Consider the following 22,752-nt stretch of genomic DNA (forward strand, 5'->3'; position numbering starts at 1 on the left):
CATAGAAAAGTCCACCCTCAATCACGTAAGCTTCACAGGCGTGCGTAAAGCATTGTTTGAACAATATAGCTGCCAAATCGCTGAGCAAACAAATGCAAATGGCAGCTGCCTGTCTCGAAAAGCGCGGGACGATGTTTAGTGCAGGTTTTATTCATGAAAACCAGTGCGAAATGTTTAACAAATTGTGGAGCATTGTTTTGGCAGACCCTGACCAGTCTCGCGGTGAATACATGAGTAACAGTTTTCGTCAATGCTTAATTTATTCAATAAAATAAAGCGCACCACTTGCCCTTTTGTTCGGACGAATGTCAGATTTAACAGCTGACGTAAAGTTTGATAACCTGCACTCCCATCCTTTTTTCGACAAGAACTTTTTAAACTTTAATTCAATCTTTATTATTCTCTCTCAGCTGTTTTCAGGCATACACACCTTTCTCTTTCCGTTGTGAGGTGGGTCACTGTGGGATCATAACGCGTTTTTAAGGCAGAGCCACACCTTCCCTTCCTATCTCATTGTTCCGCTGGCGATCATGAATTTTAACACTCCGAGGTTTATTAAGGAGGTTTCACGTGAATGTTTTAATCCTCTGTCTTTGATCTTCAAACATTGCGTGTTCTGGCCGGGGTTTAATTGGCCGGGGGATGGGATTTGTTTGAGAAGGGATGGAGTGGGGGGGAACTGAAGGGGGGAAGGAGGTGGGGTGGGATACATTGGCATGCCGTTTATGTTGTCACGAAGTCGAAACCTGCTTTGTCGCCCAGCAAATACTACAACTAGGGGTTAATTAAATCATGCGGTATTAAACAATTGTGAAGTGATCACTGAGCGACTGAATTTAGAGTACGCTTGAACTTTTTAAATTGTGTGTTTGTGCTGAATTAATGAGGCGTTTGACACGTTGCATTACGTCATTCAGTCTGAGTCATGAATACATGTTGTGTAAAATGACTTGTCGTTTGTTCGTCTTTTTAACGATTTGATTATCTTTAAACTCTCTGTCCCTGTCTCTGTGTGTGTTCGTTCTGTCTGTCTCTGTCTCTATCTCTGTCTGTCTATCTGTCTGTCTATCTGTCTGTCTATCTGGCTGTCTATCTGGCTGTCTATCTGGCTGTCTATCTGGCTGTCTATCTGTCTGTCTATCTGTCTGTCTATCTGGCTGTCTATCTGGCTGTCTATCTGGCTGTCTATCTGTCTGTCTATCTGGCTGTCTATCTGGCTGTCTATCTGGCTGTCTATCTGGCTGTCTATCTGGCTGTCTATCTGGCTGTCTATCTATCTGTCTGTCTATCTGTCTGTCTATCTGGCTGTCTATCTGGCTGTCTATCTGGCTGTCTATCTGGCTGTCTATCTGTCTGTCTATCTGGCTGTCTATCTGGCTGTCTATCTGGCTGTCTATCTGTCAGTCTTTCTGGCTGTCTATCTGTCCGTCTTTCTGGCTGTCTATCTGTCCGTCTTTCTGGCTGTCTATCTGTCAGTCTTTCTGGCTGTCTATCTGTCCGTCTTTCTGGCTGTCTATCTGGCTGTCTATCTGGCTGTCTATCTGGCTGTCTATCTATCTGTCTGTCTATCTGTCTGTCTATCTGGCTGTCTATCTGGCTGTCTATCTGGCTGTCTATCTGGCTGTCTATCTGGCGGTCTATCTGGCTGTCTATCTGGCTGTCTATCTGGCTGTCTATCTATCTGTCTGTCTATCTGTCCGTCTTTCTGTCTGTCTATCTGGCTGTCTATCTGGCTGTCTATCTGTCTGTCTATCTGTCTGTCTATCTGGCTGTCTATCTGGCTGTCTATCTGGCTGTCTATCTGGCTGTCTATCTGTCTGTCTATCTGTCTGTCTATCTGGCTGTCTATCTGGCTGTCTATCTGGCTGTCTATCTGTCTGTCTATCTGGCTGTCTATCTGGCTGTCTATCTGGCTGTCTATCTGGCTGTCTATCTGGCTGTCTATCTGGCTGTCTGTCTATCTGTCTGTCTATCTGGCTGTCTATCTGGCTGTCTATCTGGCTGTCTATCTGGCTGTCTATCTGGCTGTCTATCTGGCGGTCTATCTGGCTGTCTATCTGGCTGTCTATCTGGCTGTCTATCTGGCTGTCTATCTGGCTGTCTATCTGGCTGTCTATCTGTCTGTCTATCTGGCGGTCTATCTGGCTGTCTATCTGGCTGTCTGTGCCTCTCGTTTTCTCTTCCTTTCTATGTCTTCCACCTGGTTACTTTGTATTTGTGTTCGTCCCCCCCCCCCCCCACCCCCGACTATCTTTTTTTTTTTTTTTTTTAAAAGATTTAAAGATTAAACTGAGTCATTTGCATACATTTCTTAATGGCATAATTCCTCTAATAGCCAATTAACACAAAATATAATGTGGAGACCACTTTTTTGTCAGAGGTATGTAAGCAAATAATATCACCCGGTGAGATAATCAAATCACACTGTATTCTAGATACCTCTATTTTCGTCAGGGTGGAATATAACGACTTATATCGCCCTGTGAGATAATCTATTTTTTTGTATATCAGTAAAGACTTCCAGTTCTGTCGGAGTGGTATATAGCAAATGATATCACCCTATTGCAGTGCAACATATGAGCGGGATCGGGGTAGGGGAGAGAGAGAGGGGGAGGGGGGAGGGGGGGGAGGGGGGGGGGGGGGGGCAGGGTGTGTTCACACCATCTTTTCCAAACTGGTGCGTTACCATGGCGACAGTGTTTTATTAAAAACAATATTGCCCTATGAGATAATCTATATTATTGTTTCTCTGATCCGTTGCAGTGGAAACAGCACAGCAGCTGATGTTAGTTGGAGGCGTTCACACCATCATTTCCATGTTGAGGCGTTACCATGACGACAGGGACATCCTGGAGAATGGCTGTCGGGCGCTGGGCAGTTTTGCGTTGTATGGTAAACATCTTTTCTTTGTTACAGTGTGGAGGAGTCGCATAAAGAGAAGGAAAGGTTATTTTGGAGGGAGATACAATTCTAAGTATAAATGTAACGGAGATCAGAACAGGGAGATTATTAGAGGAGTAACAGAAACTAAAACTGAACAAGCTAAAACAAACGCACGAGTTTACACTAACACACGCGTATGCAGCATTCCGCGACACATACACACACACACACACACACACACACACACACACACACACACACACACACATACACACACACACACACACACACACACACACACTCACACACACAGTGACACGTAAAAGACCTCGGTCATTCTGCCATTAGTGCAGGTGGCCGATTACACTGACCTAAGCACGCAGACACCTGGGTAGCGCGACTCTTGTGTGATGCTAGCTTTGCACTGACAGGAAGCGACCCGACTGTCCCAGCATCCGGATATTTGAGAATAAAAAAAAATTAAAAAAACTAACTGACTGACTGACTAATCTTATGCTCGATCATTTCAGATGAGACGTGCCTCGATGTCGCTCAAGCCGGGGCCACAGAGACAGTTCTCCAAGCCATGAACTCGCCACACAACGATGTGGGCGTCAAAGACAGCTGCTGCTGGGCCTTGGCCTGTCTTACTTCTATAGGTGAGGCAGTGAGTGAGTCGGTAGAGTAAGTCATGTGTCAGTGAGTGAATAAATTAGTTTGTGAGCGAGCAGGCATTGCTGGCAGGAGTGAAACCTCCACACAGTAATGTCTGCGTCAACGACAGCTGCTGCTCGCATTAGTTAACAAGTTTAGTCATTAAGTAAGCTAGTTATTTTTATTTTTGTATTTTTGTATTTTTTTTTGAAAAATTAAAAAAAAAAGAGAGAGAGAGAGAGAGGCAAAAAAGACGGGTTGAAGCAGCCTGCATGCAACTGAGGTAAAAAAAAAAGGAAAAAAAAGAAAAAGAAAGCTAGTGATTAAGTTGGCGAGCGAGTGAGTAAGACAGTCAAACAGTAAAACGGACAGTGTGCTTAAAGTCATGAAACCTTTGCACAACGTTGCCTGCGTCAAAGACAGCTGCTACTGGGCATTGGCTTGCCGTACTTGAAAAGGTGAGTCATTTGGAGAGTATGTGAGTTAGCAGACAGTGCTGGAAGCGATGACATCTCCTGAGAATGATGTATCTATTAAAGATAGCTGCTGCTGGGCACTAGCCTATCTAACAAAGGTGAGTCAATGAGTGCCGTGGGTGAGCTGGAAGCAATGAAATCACACAAAGATATCTGTTTAAGACAGCTGTTGCGCGGGGAATTGGCCTGCCTTACTTTCAAGATGTGAGTCAGTGAGTAAGAAAGTCATGAGCGAGAGCGTGATTTTATGAGTGAGTGAGTGAGTTAGAGGGTAAATAGGACTGGTGGAGTAACTTAGTGAGTTAGTAATCAGTGCATGAACCAGTCTCCACAAAAGGGTGTTTGTTTTTCTGCTTCATTCTAAAGATCACGCATAATGGTTTTGATTGCAGCACATACCTGTGAAGAGCTGGTGTCACTGGGCGGTGTGGCCTCAGTTGTGGAGACACTGGAAGAGTTTCCACAGGAAGAAACACTGCAGGACTATGGCGTCAGAATCATATGTAACATTGGAGCGCTCGGTAGGTATTCGTTGACAGGGTTCTTTCGCTCTTTGAAACTCCTTGAATTCTGATAGTCCTTTTTAAGCCCTTTGAATAGAATCTTCATGAATTTTAGGAACACTTATCCCTACAGCTACCACCTCCTGGAAAACGTCTTGAAAATAAAATCATCAGTCACGAATGTGTTTTTTTGTATGTCAATATGTCTGAACATATAGTCCAAAACTCAACAGCCTGGCTGCTCTATGTGCGGAGTGGAATTGCTTTGCCAAATGACAGTTTGTAGATTGATGCCAGTGCCAGTTAAGTGCTGTTCACATGGCAGACTTGCAACTAACTTGTGACCAACGTTAGTCGTTTGAAAATCGCTCCCGAGTCGTTGAGGCCGAATCGGGGAAAAGTCTGCCATGTGAACAGCCCCAGAGACTCGCGCCAGACTCGCGAACGACTCGCGCCAGACTCGAGACCCCAGTTGAGCACTGCCCGACTCAGCCGTGACAAGCAAACGACTTGCGCCAGACTTTTCTTATCGCGCGAACTGATTGGTCAGCTCTAGCCACTGAGTTAAATATAGACGTATACATCTCTGTGGCTCTTGCCTTCCCTTCGCCGGAAAACAACGAGGTCAACCGGACAATCCCGAAAGGCTAAGTCTGGCGAGACTCGCCGCTTAAAACTAGTTTGCGAGGTTGTGCTGTTCACATGGGCAGCGATTTTGATTTGATTTGCCGCCGACTTCTTCTTCTTCTTCTGCGTTCGTGGGCTGAAACTCCCACGTACACTCGTGTTTTTGCACGAGTGGAATTTTACGTGTATGACCGTTTTTACCCCGCCATTTAGGCAGCCATACGCCGCTTTCGGAGGAAGCATGCTGGGTATTTTCCTGTTTCTATAACCCACCGAACTCTGACATGGATTACAGGATCTTTTCCGTGCGCACTTGGTCTTGTGCTTGCGTGTACACACGAAGGGGGATAAGCCACTAGCAAGTCTGCACATAAGTTGACCTGGGAGATCGGAAAAATCTCCACACTTAACCCACCAGGCGGCCGCAGCCGGGATTCGAACCCTCGACCTTCCGATTAAGAGGCCGACGTCTTACTACCCCGCGAAAGCGCCCGTCGCCGCCGACTAAAATCGCTTGAAAGTTGGTCACAAGTTGGTTGCAAGCCTGCCATGTGAACAGCACTTTACTATACGAATACCGGCACGGTTGGCTTAGTGGTAAGGCGTCCGCCCCGTGATCGGGAGGTCGTGGGTTCGAACCCCGGCCGGGTCATACCTAAGACTCTAAAATTGGCAATCTAGTGGCTGCTCCGCCTGGCGTCTGGCATTATGGGGTTAGTGCTAGGACTGGTTGGTCCGGTGTCAGAATAATGTGACTGGGTGAGACGTGAAGCCTGTGCTGCGACTTCTGTCTTGTGTGTGGCGCACGATATATGTCAAAGCAGCAGCGCCCTGATATGGCCCTTCGTGGTCGGCTGGGCGTTAAGGCCCCCCCCAAAAATAGGTCTGTTTACGGTAACATAGGCCCAAAAAATAGGGTCGGTAGGTCGGGATTTATTTATTTTTTTTCTTCTAAAAAACCATATTTTTACGTTATTTTGCCAAAAAAACAAGATTTTTTTTTTCCCCAAATGCCAAAAAAAATTCTAGGGTCGCGCGAAAAAACTAGGGTCGGTCGGGTTACCGTAAACAGACCTATTTTTTTTTTTTGGCCTAAGCAAAAAAAAAAAAAAAAAAAAAAACTATACGAATCCAGCAGTAGGCTACATGCCCACTCTGCACGGAAAACAGACACTCTGTTGAGTTATGGTATGTGTCCAAATGGAAAGACGCTCTTATTCCGTGTGAGAAATGAATGCATCTGTAACTGTGACTTATGTTTACCCTTGTTTTCAGAATCCACACTGCCGCAAGTGTCGACGCCACGAGTGATCGACGTGCTGACCCAGATCCATGACAACTTCCCGGACAACGTGGAACTCCTGGAGTACATGATGCTGGCTCTCAGTCAGGCCGCCTCAGTGGAACGTGAGTTTTCTAAGTCCGAAGCCGACTTGGCGAAGCGTCGCGAAGTCTTTATACAGAAAACCCGCAGCTACGGCGAAGTAGGTTGTACCCAACTTTGCTTCGCAAGTTTTGACATGCGAAGCTACGCCGTAGCTCTGGGACGAAGTTGATCTTTTTGTACGAAGAGTGCTTTTTGATGCGAGATGGACTTAGAAATCACACTCAAAAGAGCAGAGTGCATTCCCTTGGACTTCGCGAAGCTATGCTGAAAGAAGTTCAATTAAGGGACGGATTCTCATTCCGGAAGCTTCGCGAAGTCGACTTAGTCCAATTAAGGACAGGGTTTAGCGAGGAAAAGAAGTTAATGTCATGACTCTGAAGTCGACCTGTCGAAGTCTGCTTCACAAAGCTCGCTCCGGGAAGCTTTAGCACTTTATTTTAGGTAACAAGAATTCGCGAAAGCCTTCGCGAAGTCATCTTCGGGCTTTATGAGAGACGGCCTACATCCTGAACTCAGGGCAAAAATGAGTTACTTCCCTTCGGGTCTCATTCTATCCCTGACAGGATGCCTTTGTTTTCCTTCCCTGGAGAGGAAATCGATTTTTTTACATATTTAGATCTTTTCGTAATGTGTTATGGATATAAGCAGATTCGCGATCGTCGATAATGATTTGTCATGGTGTTGTGTAATTTTTGAATTACAAAGGAATTGATATGTAAGACGTTTCAAGCGAGCTATCTTTCGCGGATGTATTTACTGTGCAAACAACTCTAAAGTGTCACGTAATATTCAACTTTGGCTTCGGCGCGCGCCGGAGCAGACGATTTTTTCTGTAACCAGTTGAGAGTGATGCAACCATATAATTATCACGGTCTTCTTCCGACAGCAGTCTCACAATTTCGACTTGTTTTGACCTTAGAACGATGTCTTTATCATAACTGTGAAGAACAGAACGGAGATCAGTGCTCGCGAAAAACATATGGGAGATAACTCTGTATTCTTGTTCTGATAGATTCGCGCAATAATGCAACATGTTGTCAGAGAGAAACTGGCGATAGCCGTGGACCGATGATTATCAGAATGAGACGGCATATTATTATAATAAGTTTTGGTCCGAACCGTTTTTGATTGAAATGTAGCGGAATACAGCGACCTCTTAAGTAAAGAGTGAGCATAATGCGTCAAATAGTAAATGAGGGCATGAACTCAGAAACGCTAAATGGGCCAGGGGAAACAATCGTGTAGGCTACAGATTTAAAACATAGCGTGAGTTATCTATCCTCGTGCGATCGCATGTTTAAAAAAAAATTGTTTTGTTTTCATTTTACTCCATCGATCTCTCAAGCAAAGAATGAGCAGTAAGCACCAGCAACCGGCACGGTGGCCTAGTGGTAAGGCGTCCGCCCCGTGATCGGGAGGTCGTGGGTTCGAACCCCGGCCGGGTCATACCTAAGACTTTAAAATTGGCAACCTAGTGGCTGCTCCGCCTGGCGTCTGGCATTATGGGGTTAGTGCTAGGACTGGTTGGTCCGGTGTCAGAATAATGTGACTGGGTGAGACATGAAGCCTGTGCTGCGACTTCTGTCTTGTGTGTGGCGCACGTTAAATGTCAAAGCAGCACCGCCCTGATATGGCCCTTCGTGGTCGGCTGGGCGTTACGCAAACAAACAAACAAACAAAAGTAAGCACCAGTTAAGCAAAGATCATGAACTCAGAAACGCTAAGTTGAGTAGGGGAAACAACCATGTACAGAATAAGCATTGGCTGTGCAGAAGTTATTTCCCCTCGCACGTCTTTTAATCGGAAATTTGTGCTGTTGCAGAGACAGTCCAGGAATACTTTCTGACAGAGGGAGGACTGAAAACTGTGGTGACAGTAATGAAGTCTCTCGACGAGAACCCAGCAATTCAGGAAAATGGCTGCCGTATCCTTGGCAATATGGCTGTCCACGGTAAGCTACATAATTATGTATTTGTGTTGAAGTGTGTCAGTGTGTGTATGTGTGAGAGGTGGGGGGGGGGGGGGATGTGTGTGTGTGTGTGTGTGTGTGTGTGTGTGCGTGTATGTGTTAGTGTGTGTGTGTGTTTTGTTTGTGTGTGTGTGTGTGTTTGTGTTTGTGTGTGTGTGTGTGTGTGTGTGTGTGTGTGTGTGTGTGTGTGTGTGTGTACGTGCGTTCGTAAGTGTGCCGGTGTGTGTGCGTACGTGCGCGCGTGCACGGGCGTGTTAGTGTGAGTGAGAATTTGGTGGATCATACAGATAGTTTTTCATTTTGTTCTGTTTTACTTATTGAATGTCCTTTGTCCTCAGAGTGTCTACGGAAAGCAGTGGAGCAACAAGGTGCGTCCCAAGTGGTACTGGCCGCCATGTTGAACATAGAGATGTGTGCTGACATACACCTTTACGGATGTATGGCCCTCATGAACCTCACTGCAGACCGTAAGTGTTGATTTAGCGTTACGCTTAGGGGTAACATACTGCAGGTTGAAACCATATATACTGAGTGTAAAGGTCATTAGTTAAGTTTAATTTTGTTTTAGGTGCTCCTCTTTTCCCTGACGATTGCAATGATCTCATTCTTATGCTACAGTGACCATTCGGATGACAAACAAAGCACACGTTTTCAGTTCACGCGCGGAAGACACTCTTTTACTTTGATGGAACCAATTCCTGAGTTTCAAAACTCTTCAGAAAATCTGAATATTGAACTCCCAAAACTGAAAAGAAGAAGAAGAGGAGGAGGAACAACAACAACAACAACAACAACAACAACAACAACAACAACAACAACAACAACAACAACAACAATTGTACACCCAAACAGGGTCCGCTACTTAATCACCAGTCTTGATTATACCATTCTTGAGCTTCGCCAGAGCCCCTCTCTTGACGCGTTCAAGAGTAGGTTGAAGACTCAGTTCTTCCCGTAGCTGGCTGCGACTTTCATGTTCGACGTGATGTGTTGTGCCCCAAAAGACATTCTTGTGCTGTGCTCTGTGAGAGGTGTTTTCTTTGTGTTTGATATTATTTTGTTTGGACCTAGCTATTGATGTGTACATTGTTGTTAAACAGTTGTTTGTTGTATGTTTATCAGGGTTTGCTAATGTGTGATAGGGTTTGTGTCCGTCTGTAGATGTTAGTTTCTTTGTTAGTCCTGTGTTGACAACTCTTCGACAAGCGCTTAGAACTGTACCCACGGAATACGCGCTATATAAGCTTCATATTGATTGATTGATTGATTGATTGATTCTTAATGCTGTAAGCTACCAACTATGCACGAAATAACAGAACACTCTTTCTTTCTCTTCCTTCGGACAGTGATGGACAACAAGATGAGAGTGAAAAACAACGGAGCGGTTCCCACGCTACTGGCTACATTACGGAAATTCCCGGACCATCCCGAAGTTGTGCTGTCCGCTCTGAAAACGCTCGGCAATTTGGTGGACTTACGTAAGTAATTTTTACACGTAGCTACTGCAAGTGAAACCTAGAATGTGTCTTCGATAGAATTCTGACAATTTTTCACGATCAATGAAATAATAACTGAAGTTTTGTTGAAGGGTTGGGGTGGGGTGTGGGCGAGGGGGGGGATAATCTCTGCTGTTGGATCAGTAGCACGTAGGCCTATCGCAAAATCTAGAGTGTGTCTTAGACAGTATTCTGACAATTATTCTCGGTTTATATAATATAAATAATTTTTTTTATGTTTAAGGGGTGGGGTGGGTGTGGTTTTCGATGGAGGCGAGGGTCGGGGGGGGGGCAAAGATATCTGCTGTTGGATCAGTCGTTTTAAAGACGGCTTTTAGTGGGGGAATCATCTATGCTGTTCGATTAGTAGTTTTGAAGAGGATGTTCCAACAAAGTGAAGAGCAAATCGTTGTGAAAGTCTCACATTGTCACGAGCACTACCATGCCTTTTCACTTTATTTTCTGTAGGAATTGTGTCATCATTTTGGCAAACTTAACACACTAAGATAATATCCTAAACTCTCGCAAAATTATGGCTTGTGCAGGGCTATGCTTCACTTGCAGAAGTGGGATGTCTGCAATAACTTAATTACTAATAACCTTCCATTCTTGTTTTGTGTTTTGAAACTAATCACAGAAAATGTCGCACATGGTTAACTTACAACATTTACTCGATTTGGCAGAGGAGGTATGCCAAAATTTTTTTGATGACACGGTTCTTCGATTTCTTTAAATATTGGTATGCCATTGCCTTTTTAGCGACTTGAAGGTATACTAAACTAATCACACAAACCGTTCCAAATGGATAAATTACGGCGACCTTAGTATATTTACTCTTGCAATCAATCAATCAATCAATATGAGGCTTATATCGCGCGTATTCCGTGGGTACAGTTCTAAGCGCAGGGATTTTTAAAAACATTTTTTATGCAATTTATATTGCGCACATATTCCAGGCGCAGGGATTTATTTATGCCGTGTGAGATAGATTTTTTTTTACACAGTACATCACGCATTCACATCGGCCAGCAGATCGCAGCCATTTCGGCGCATATCCTACTTTTCACGGCCTATTATTCCAAGTCACACGGGTATTTTGGTGGACATTTTTATCTATGCCTATACAATTTTGCCGGGAAAGACCCTTTTATCAATCGTGGGATCTTTAACGTGCACACCCCAATGTAGTGTACACGAAGGGACCTCGGTTTTTCGTCTCATCCGAAAGACTAGCACTTGAACCCACCACCTGGGTTAGGAAAGGGGGGAGAAAATTGCTAACGCCGTGACCCAGGGTCGAACTCGCAACCTCTCGCTTCCGAGCGTAAGTGCGTTACCACTCGGCCACCCAGTTCATCTTATTCTTCATCATTTCCTGATTTCAAAAACATATAAATATATGTTATATTCGGATTGAAAACAAGCTCTGAAAATTAAAAATATAAAAATTATGATCAAAATTAAATTTCCACTCGGCCACCCAGTCACTTGCAGAGGAGACAGATTTTTGATGAAATGGTCATTCGATTAATTTTCTCTAAAATAGTGTCTTGCCATTGCCTTCGTTACGCAAAACTTCCACACAAAAACAAAAACAACACACGACACAAAACTGCCGAAAAATGGCTTTCTTAAGGAGAACTATAATTATTTTCTCTTAGCATCTAAACTTGTATAACAAAAACGAGAGAGAAAAACTGCCGCAAATGGCTATAGCTAGAACTATATTTACTGTTGCAGAGGAAGCATGCCGGCAGTTGCTTGATGACAAGGGGCTGGCCACCATTGTCGACATCTGCAAGGACAACAAGGCCAGTGACGACATCCGATCTTTCACTGGACTCGTCTTATCGGGTCTCACTGCTCTGCCTGGTGAGTGGTTTGGTTTTGCTCGCCCATCCTCCATCCCTATTCCCCCAACCCTGCCCCCTTCCGCCCCCTTTCCGCCCCTCACCTCTAGTCCATCACGGACATAAACGCGCAGCACAAACGCACGCAGGCACGCACGCACACACACAGATACACACACACGCATGCACGCACAAACACGCGCACACCCACACACACACACACACACACACACACACATACATACACACACACACACACACACACACACACACACACACACCCACACACGGGACACACACACACATGCACATCCCGCTCCTTCCCCCCTACCCCAACACATAAACAAGAATCGGTTGCTTCATACTCGCTCTCTGCTTGTGTGTGTCTCTCTCTGTCTTTCTGCCTCTGTCTGTCTGTCTGTCTGTCTCTTCCGCTCTCTGTCTCGATCGTCTTCTCTCTGTCGGTCTATCTCTATATTATGTCTGTTTGCTTGCCAATCTGTCTCTGTGTCTCTCTCTATTTTCCCTTAAAAGTAAAAACCTATCATGTTGCTTGTGTGCAGATCTCCCAATACAAGATTTGCTAAGAGTAGAGGAGACTCTGGTGACTTTGCAAGCCGCCTTGCCCTCTGACTCAGATCTGGCTCTGAGTATGTGCCAAGGACTTCATAATCTTATGAAATCAGGTAACTATAACACCTTGTTCTAATTTTCGTTATTGGTAACTATCATATTCCACAATCTAGTCCTCAAGAGGCATTACTTTTTGTAGCCTGTAGGACAGGGAAATGCTCTTTCTACATTCGTTATAGGTTTGTTTAATTCCTCCGCGATTTTTGGTCTGCCAAGGCTTCCGAGTAATTAAGTTTAGTAAACATGTAAGATGCTGTGTACGACAATAAAAACACAACAAGTCGCGTAAGGCGAAATTACTACATTTAGTCAAGCTGTCGAACTCACAGAATGAAACTGAACGCAATGCAATTTTTCAGCAAGACCGTATACTCGTGGCAAAGGCAGTGACATTGACAAGAAGAGCGGGGTAGTAGTTGCGCTGAGAAGGATAGCACGCTTTTATGTACCTCTCTTCGTTTTAACTTTCTGAGCGTGTTTTTAATCCAAACATATCATATCTATATGTTTTTGGAATCAGGAACCGACAAGGAATAAGATGAAAGTGTTTTTAAATTGATTTCGAAAATTTAATTTTGATAATAATTTTTATATATTTAATTTTCAGAGCTTGTTTTTAATCCGAATATAACATATTTATATGTTTTTGGAATCAGAAAATGATGGAGAATAAGATAATTGTAAATTTGGATCGTTTTATAAATTTTTATTTTTTTTTACAATTTTCCGATTTTTAATGACCAAAGTCATTAATTAATTTTTAAGCCACTAAGCTGAAATGCAATACCGAAGTCCGGGCTTTGTCGAAGATTACTTGACCAAAATTTCAATCAATTTGATTGAAAAATGAGGGCGTGACAGTGCCGCCTCAACTTTCACGAAAAGCCGGATATGACGTCATCAAAGGTATTTATCGAAAAAATGAAAAAACGTCCGGGGATATCATACCCAGGAACTCTCATGTCAAATTTCATAAAGATCGGTCCAGTAGTTTAGTCTGAATCGCTCTACACACACACACACACGCACAGACACGCACACACACACACACATACACCACGACCCTCGTCTCGATTCCCCCCTCTATGTTAAAACATTTAGTCAAAACTTGACTAAATGTAAAAAGGGAAAGGAAATAGAGAACGAAAAACATAATTTTTATTACATCCTTCAAAACGAGGCATAAAGGACCGCTGAATACCTCTTGTACGTATCGTAAAATACAATTCATCTTTACCGTCTTCAGTGGTAGCTGTGATAATAAATGGTATATTTCGTAAATACGCTGCAATTGTGGAAATACAGCACTTCCCATTTTCACCCACAAATCAGGCTGAATTTTTAGAGGTTGAAGCCACAATACGTGCTGTTTTCGTATCAAAACTGAAGAGTTATGTAGTACTTGATAAGCATACGATAAGATAAAACAAGATAAGATAAGATAAGAAAACTTTAATGTCCATTTTCATTTTACATAAACATGGACATGTTTCTTTTGCTTCTTGATCTCTTTCGCTGAGGGCGATATGCGGCCACATCAAGGCAGATATACTGCAAAGCTAAGCGTGGGATTTCTTCCAAAAATTTAATTTCGCTTATGTCGTTCTTCCCTCCAAGCGGCTTAACATTTTGTTAAGGCAAAAAAAACCCAAAAAACTTGTTTACGGTAACCCGACCGACCCTATTTTTTTCGCGCGACCCTAGACTTGTTTTTGGCATTTGGGGAAAAAAATAAAAATAAAATAACGTAAAAATATGTTTTTTTGGAAAAAAAAAGAAAAAAAAATCCCGACCTACCGACCCTATTTTTTTGGCCTATGTTACCGTAAACAGACCTATTTTGTTTTTTGGCCTAAGATAAGTTTTGTCTGTGCACTTACAAGACCGCTGGGTCGATATATCTGTGAACGTAACGTTTCGTTTTGTCAATTATAAAACGTTCCAACAACATACCTTTCTTGTTTTTATATTTAGTCAAGTTTTGACTAAATATTTTAACGTAGAGGGGGGAATCGAGACGAGGGTCGTGGTGTATGTGCGTGCGTGTGTGTGTGTGTGTGCGTGTGTGTGTGTGTGTAGAGCGATTCAGACTAAACTACTGGACCGATCTTTATGAAATTTGACATGAGAGTTCCTGGGTATGAAATCCCCGAACTTTTTTTCATTTTTTTGATAAATGTCTTTGATGACGTCATATCCGGCTTTTCGTGAAAGTTGAGGCGGCACTGTCACGCCCTCATTTTTCAACCAAATTGGTTGAAATTTTGGTCAAGTAATCTTCGACGAAGCCCGGGGTTCGGTATTGCATTTCAGCTTGGTGGCTTAAAATTAATTAATGACTTTGGTCATTAAAAATCTGAAAATTGTAAAAAAAAATTAAAAATTTATAAAACGATCCAAATTTACGTTTATCTTATTCTCCATCATTTGCTGATTCCAAAAACATATAAATATGTTATATTCGGATTAAACACAAGCTCTGAAAATTAAATATATAAAAATTATTATCAAAATTAAATTGTCCAAATCAATTTAAAAACACTTTCATCTTATTCCTTGTCGGTTCCTGATTCCAAAAACATATAGATATGATATGTTTGGATTAAAAACACGCTCAGAGAGTTAAAACAAAGAGAGGTACAGAAAAGCGTGCTATCCTTCTTAGCGCAACTACTACCCCGCTCTTCTTGTCAATTTCACTGCCTTTGCCATGAGCGGTGGCCTAACGATGCTACGAGTAAAATGGCATTGCGTTTCATTCTGTGAGTTCGACAGCTACTTGACTAAATATTGTATTTTCGCCTTACGCGACTTGTTTGATTGTGATTTTTTCTTTGAACGCAGAAATTGGTCTGGAGACGTTGACAAAGACGGGGTGGATGACGGTGTTAGAGAACACAACAAACCAATTCCAGACACGCTCTGAGGTCCACCTTACTGCCTGCCGTATTGTTGCTACTGTTGCCATGGGTAAGCTATCGTCTTCTTCATCATCGTCATCGATGATGGCATTGTTGTCATATTTATTGTCATTGTCCTGCCGTATTGTGGCAACTGTTGTTATGGGTAAGCTGTCGTTTTGTCTATATTGTCTTTGTAGATGTTGCCATCACTATTGTCGTTGTTCTGCCATGTTGTTGCTAAGGGTAAGCTATGGTTTGGTCTTTATCATTGTTTTTAATAATGGCATTGTTGTTATCATTGGTGTCATTGTGCTGCCGTATTGTGTCTACTTCTACTGGCGTTTGGTCTTCATCATCGTCATCGATATTGGCATTGTTGTCATTGTTCTGCCGTGCTGTCGTGTTGCCATTGGTAAGCTAGTTTTCATCATCGTCATCGATAATGGCATTGTTGTTATTACACCCCCGGTATAGGGGTGTGTATAGGTTTCGGTCGATGTGTTTGTTTGTTTGTTTGTTTGTGTTCGCATATAGATCTCAAGAATGAACGGACCGATCGTCACCAAATTTGGTGAACAGGTTCTATACATTCCTGAGACGGTCCTTACAAAAATTGGGACCAGTCAAACACACGGTTAGGGAGTTATTGGTGGATTAAAATTATACAAGGACTTATAGAGGGACATCTTAATGGTCAAAGGGAAATAACCATTCTCACTCAGTCACTGCCACCAACTGAGAAGGTTATTTCCCTTTGACGGGGGTGTTTTTCCTACCTCGGAGGAATTTCTTGTTATTGTTGTCATCATTGTTGTCATTGTTCTGCCGTATTGTCGTGTTGCCATTAGTAAGCTATCGTTTAGTCTTCATCACCGTCATCGATAATGGCATCGTTGTCATCATTGTTGCCATTGTTCTGCCGTATTGTCGTGTTGCCATTAGTAAGCTATCGTTTAGTCTTCATCACCGTCATCGATAATGGCATCGTTGTCATCATTGTTGCCATTGTTCTGCCGTATTGTCGTGTTGCCATTAGTAAGCTATCGTTTAGTCTTCATCACCGTCATCGATAATGGCATCGTTGTCATCATTGTTGCCATTGTTCTGCCGTATTGTCGTGTTGCCATTAGTAAGCTATCGTTTAGTCTTCATCACCGTCATCGATAATGGCATCGTTGTCATCATTGTTGTCATTGTTCTGCCGTATTGTCGTGTTGCCATTAGTAAGCTATCGTTTAGTCTTCATCACCGTCATCGATAATGGCATCGTTGTCATCATTGTTGTCATTGTTCTGCCGTATTGTCGTGTTGCCATTAGTAAGCTATCGTTTAGTCTTCATCACCGTCATCGATAATGGCATCGTTGTCATCATTGTTGTCATTGTTCTGCCGTATTGTCGTGTTGCCATTAGTAAGCTATCGTTTAGTCTTCATCACCGTCATCGATAATGGCATCGTTGTCATCATTGTTGCCATTGTTCTGCCGTATTGTCGTGTTGCCATTAGTAAGCTATCGTTTAGTCTTCATCACCGTCATCGATAATGGCATCGTTGTCATCATTGTTGTCATTGTTCTGCCGTATTGTCGTGTTGCCATTAGTAAGCTATCGTTTAGTCTTCATCACCGTCATCGATAATGGCATCGTTGTCATCATTGTTGTCATTGTTCTGCCGTATTGTCGTGTTGCCATTAGTAAGCTATCGTTTAGTCTTCATCACCGTCATCGATAATGGCATCGTTGTCATCATTGTTGCCATTGTTCTGCCGTATTGTCGTGTTGCCATTAGTAAGCTATCGTTTAGTCTTCATCACCGTCATCGATAATGGCATCGTTGTCATCATTGTTGTCATTGTTCTGCCGTATTGTCGTGTTGCCATTAGTAAGCTATCGTTTAGTCTTCATCACCGTCATCGATAATGGCATCGTTGTCATCATTGTTGTCATTGTTCTGCCGTATTGTCGTGTTGCCATTAGTAAGCTATCGTTTAGTCTTCATCACCGTCATCGATAATGGCATCGTTGTCATCATTGTTGCCATTGTTCTGCCGTATTGTCGTGTTGCCATTAGTAAGCTATCGTTTAGTCTTCATCACCGTCATCGATAATGGCATCGTTGTCATCATTGTTGTCATTGTTCTGCCGTATTGTCGTGTTGCCATTAGTAAGCTATCGTTTAGTCTTCATCACCGTCATCGATAATGGCATCGTTGTCATCATTGTTGTCATTGTTCTGCCGTATTGTCGTGTTGCCATTAGTAAGCTATCGTTTAGTCTTCATCACCGTCATCGATAATGGCATCGTTGTCACTATTTTTGTCATTGTCCTGCCGTACGTATCTGTTTTACTGAATGTCTTTGGCTTTATTCCTGCTCTCTTCTAGTTTTTAATAGCGGGCACTCTGTGTGTGAGTCTGTCTGTCTGTCTGTCTGTCTGTCTGTCTGTCTGTCTGTCTGTCTGTCTGTTGATCTGTCTGTGTTTCAGTCGCCCCCTCTCCCTCTATCACACATTCTCTTTCAACTCTTCCTCTTCTTCTTCATTGTCATCATCTTCATTGTCGTTATCAATCCAACCATTATCATCACTGTTCTTCTTTTTTCGTGATTACCACTGAAGTCATCATCACCATCATCACTCTTCACCATCTCTTCTTCTTCCCCCCCCCACCCCTTTCTCCTCATCTTCATCGTCAAGCCTAAAAATAATTGGATGAAATCGACTTCGCGAAGTCTAATTTACGAAACTTTCTTTCTTTCTTTATTTGGTGTTTAACGTCGTTTTCAACCACGAAGGTTATATCGCGACGGGGAAAGGGGGGGAGATGGGATAGAGCCACTTGTTAATTGTTTCTTGTTCACAAAAGCACTAATCAAAAAATTGCTCCAGGGGCTTGCAACGTAGTACAATGTATGACCTTACTGGGAGAATGCAAGTTTCCAGTACAAAGGACTTAACATTTCTTACATATTGCTTGACTAAAATCTTCACAAACATTGACTATATTCTATACAAGAAACACTTAACAAGGGTAAAAAGAGAAACAGAATCCGTTAGTCGCCTCTTACGACATGCTGGGGAGCATCGGGTAAATTCTTCCCCCTAACCCGCGGGGGGTATTTATGAAACTAAGTGCACGAATCATTGGGTAAAAGACAGCGCGAAGTCTTCACGAAGGCGACTTCAGTCTCTGTGTTTGTTTGTGTGTGCACTTAAAAGACCGGTCGACATATCTGTGAATGTAACACATAACCAAAGGGAAGTAATCGCTCTTTATGCATATGACATGTGTAATAGAGTAAGCGAGAGTTGTACGGAACCTTTTCTCCAGGCACCTGAGAGAATAACAAGCATTGAAATGAACAAGCGACGTTCATCCTCAAATGAAATGTAATGTAACTACATTAAATTAAATGATTAAATGTGAATGTAACGTTTTGTTTTTCAATAACAAACGTTCCAACAACTTTCTTTTTTTGTTTTTTGATTCTGAACTTTGGAACGTTGGCAGTCTCTTTGTTTTTGGACTTCAGACTCAGTTACGGACAGCCGTCACGAAGATATTCTTCTTCAAAAACGTTTCAACCTGCCATCTTTCTTTTTTCCCTTTTTTGGGGTTTTATTTTACACCCAATCAACATCGCAGTCCCCGGGGCCGTAAGCACCGTTGTTGTTCTGTGGTCGGCTGGGTCCGCTTGCCAGTACGTTCTCGGCACTTCGGCCAGCCACAGCTCCTTTATTTTGTCCTTCATCCTGCCATCTTTCTCTGTCATACAGAATGTCGTGAGACTTCTTCGCCCGCCAAATGCCCGCTGTCAGAAAGCACGATGAGAACCGTGCTTCACTCCATGCGACTCTTCCCCAATGACAAGGAGGTCCAGATTGTCGCCTCGGCTGCCCTCTCCTGCGTCTGTGAGAGCTTCGGTAAGATCACAGCGGACCATTTTGTCTTTTGCCACAGAATAAACAAGTTAAGGACTGTGGGGGTGGGGGTAGAGGTGAGTTGGGGGAGAGGCTACACAGAAACAAATTAATGAGGTCAGCAGGGAAAGGGGAAAATAAAAAAAATTAATAGGAACCTTTGAATTAGTACTTCTTCTAGCTCGGTTACAAACTGTGTGTAACCCCCCCCCCCCCTTCTGGCATGTTACGCTTGAAACATTTGTTCATACACTTCCCCACTTTCCTATATTTTGTTGTCCTATTGTGTTTAGTCGGTTAAACTCACGAGCGTTCGTATTGTTCCGTTTTCATTCTATCCCTAATTTTAGAATGAAAAAGTGCAACATCGTGTTGTGTTTTGTCATTATGTTTTGTCCGTTAGACTAAAGAGTGTTTTTTTGTTTCTTAAACATACCTGCGTGGTAGTTGAACTTTCAGATTCTAATCTGTCTGTTTATCTATCTAATTTGTATATTTATCTTTTTTTGTCTGTCCAGCACCCTGCATTTGCCTGTTTGCAATTATCAAACTGTGGTGATGATTCAGTTCCTTCTTAATTTTCACTAAACAAAAGCGTGTGTTACACTTGATTTTACAAGTTCTCGAACATTTTAAGCTTGATATTATAGAGCGAAGTCGACTTTACAAAGTCTGCGACACGAAGCGCACTGCACGAAGCTTTGACATTGATTTCTTGGAAAATTAAGACTGCACAAAGTCTGCGACACGAAGCGCACTGCACGAAGCTTTGACATTGATTTCTTGGAAAATTAAGACTGCACAAAGTCTGCGACACGAAGCGCACTGCACGAAGCTTTGACATTGATTTCTTGGAAAATTAAGACTGCACAAAGTCTGCGACACGAAGCGCACTGCACGAAGCTTTGACATTGATTTCTTGGAAAATTAAGACTGCACAAAGTCTGCGACACGAAGCGCACTGCACGAAGCTTTGACATTGATTTCTTGGAAAATTAAGACTGCGCGAAGTCTGCGACACTAAGCGCACTGCACGAAGCTTTGACATTGATTTCTTGGAAAATTAAGACTTTGCAAAGTCTGCGACACGAAGCGCACTGCACGAAGCTTTGACATTGATTTCTTGGAAAATTAAGTCTTTGCAAAGTCTGCGACACGAAGCGCACTGCACGAAGCTTTGACATTGATTTCTTGGAAAATTAAGACTGCACAAAGTCTGCGACACGAAGCGCACTGCACGAAGCTTTGACATTGATTTCTTGGAAAATTAAGACTGCGCGAAGTCTGCGACACTAAGCGCACTGCACGAAGCTTTGACATTGATTTCTTGGAAAATTAAGACTTTGCAAAGTCTGCGACACGAAGCGCACTGCACGAAGCTTTGACATTGATTTCTTGGAAAATTAAGTCTTTGCAAAGTCTGCGACACGAAGCGCACTGCACGAAGCTTTGACATTGATTTCTTGGAAAATTAAGTCTTCGCAAAGTCAACTTCGGACTCAATTAACGAAGGCCTTGATGGCAATGTTAGTAACATCCTAGTAACATTCATTGTGTGTTGTGCTTCAGAAAACCTCCGGAACGCCATCATAGCCGAAGGAGGCCTGACTGACGTCACCACCGCCATGACCAATTTCCCCAAAGACGACAGACTGCACGCTGTAGGTCTCATCGCTCTCTCCTACCTCCTGCCTGTTGGTACGTAGCTAGTTCAGTTTCTTTTTCATTGTCTCTCCCCATGATATCTGTGCTTGGATCGACGGGCAAGGTAAAAGCAGGAAAAGCTAACAAACTATTAAACAAAAATCCAGATGGTGACATGCATAGATTGCGTCATTAGTTTTTGGTTTTCATTTTACTTTGTTTTAAGAAATTCAATGTTAGCGAAAAAACAAAGAATGGGTTACCTAAATACAGAATTTATCTTAATAGATGTTTTGTTCTCAAATATCATCACACAAAGCTACACATGGTATTCTAGGCTTGCCTCAGTGTTTCCAAAGAAACAATAGAAACAACTATCTCACAACCCTTAAAAGCTTGCCAGAGTTATTTCCCAAAATTGTCTATTAAACGGGCTATTTAAAGCCCATGCATCTTGTCATTGTTGATTTTTATTGAATTCATGCGTTTTCGGCAGATGTGGATACAAATCGTGAGGATGCAGCAATGGTGATCAGTGTCATTACAAGATCCATGTCCAACTTTGTGGAAAATGAACATATTCAGATTAGCGCGTGCAGAGCGCTTGAACGATGCGAAGTTGAAGGTAAGAGAAATATTTTTTCTAAATGCTATTTTGTAAGCAGTGTGTGCAAACAAATAATTCAAATCTTTAAAAAAAAGTAGGTCATATTCACAGAAAAAAAAACCCCAGGAAGTCTTCCACTTCGAATGAATTACTTAATCAATGATTGAACGAATGATTGAATTCATGCAAGCGTTGTACGGATTAGCTGTTCTCTTCTCCTCCCCTTGTTGCATCCTAGTTCTTCAGTTGTTTCTAGTTTTCCTTTCTTTCTTTCTTTGTTTGGTGTTTGACGTCGTTTTCAACCATCCAAGGTTATATCGCGACGGGGAAAGGGGGGAGATGGGATAGGGGAAAGGGGGGAGATGGGATGGAGCCACTTGTTAATTGTTTCTTGTTCACAAGGGCACTAATCGGGAGGTTGCTCCGGGGGCTTGCGACGTGGTACAGTATATGACCTTGCTGGGAGAATGCAAGTTTCCAGTGCAAAGGATTTCTTACATACTGCTTGACTAAAGTCTTTACAAACATTGACTATATTCTATACAAGAAACATTTAACAAGGGTAAAGGGAGAGGCGGAACCGTTGGTCGCCTCTTGCGACATGCTGGGTAGCATCGGGTGAATTCTTTCTCGTCCCAACCAATATGGGACTCCCCCTAACCCGCGGGGGGTTCTAGTTTTCCGTTGATGTTGTGTTTTGGTCTTCTTCATAAGTAGTCTTGTTCAAAATTAAAATAACTCAAACTTCTTTTTGTTGTATACGAATGAACTAATAAAAAGCTGTTTAACAAAAAAAAAAAGAAAAAGGTACGAAATCAATGGAAGAGAATGGGAAGGTACGACAGAAATAATAAATGAATGAATAGACGCATGTTTTATCTGGTGAACACTAACTTCGACTACGCCTTGAACATCACAGTAATCGTGCTGCTTACTGGCGTAACATCCACGATTTTGTTTGTATTATTACGATGCTTGTGGTGGTAGTCGTGGTCGGTAGTGATGATGATTATGCTTCTAATTACGTTGTCGAGGACGACAGCTTTGGGGGTGATGAAGACAACGACAACAACAATATGGTGGTGGTGATAATGATCATGCTACTAATGATGGTGTTGACGACGACGGTGACGGTGATGAAGTCAACTTCGACGACAACAACATAGGGGTGGTGGTAGTGGTGATGATGACAATGCTGCAGC

At 42.7% G+C, this 22,752-nt stretch overlaps 1 protein-coding gene across 1 annotated transcript in view; it reads left to right on the forward strand.

Moving 5' to 3' along the window:
- Window positions 1–22,752, forward strand: part of LOC138980348 (serine-rich adhesin for platelets-like) — a gene marked incomplete in the record, with an annotated part of 69,665 nt that overhangs the window by 45,017 nt on the left and 1,896 nt on the right. The window contains 13 exon segments of the mRNA XM_070353216.1: window positions 2,764–2,892; window positions 3,414–3,542; window positions 4,406–4,534; window positions 6,419–6,550; window positions 8,353–8,481; window positions 8,838–8,966; window positions 9,846–9,977; window positions 11,736–11,867; window positions 12,409–12,531; window positions 15,323–15,448; window positions 19,156–19,302; window positions 20,869–20,997; window positions 21,440–21,568. Of these exon segments, the coding sequence (XP_070209317.1) occupies window positions 2,764–2,892; window positions 3,414–3,542; window positions 4,406–4,534; window positions 6,419–6,550; window positions 8,353–8,481; window positions 8,838–8,966; window positions 9,846–9,977; window positions 11,736–11,867; window positions 12,409–12,531; window positions 15,323–15,448; window positions 19,156–19,302; window positions 20,869–20,997; window positions 21,440–21,568 (1,695 nt within the window).

The sequence above is a fragment of the Littorina saxatilis genome, linkage group LG11 (genome assembly GCF_037325665.1).
Source record: "Littorina saxatilis isolate snail1 linkage group LG11, US_GU_Lsax_2.0, whole genome shotgun sequence".
Classification (NCBI taxonomy): domain Eukaryota; kingdom Metazoa; phylum Mollusca; class Gastropoda; order Littorinimorpha; family Littorinidae; genus Littorina; species Littorina saxatilis.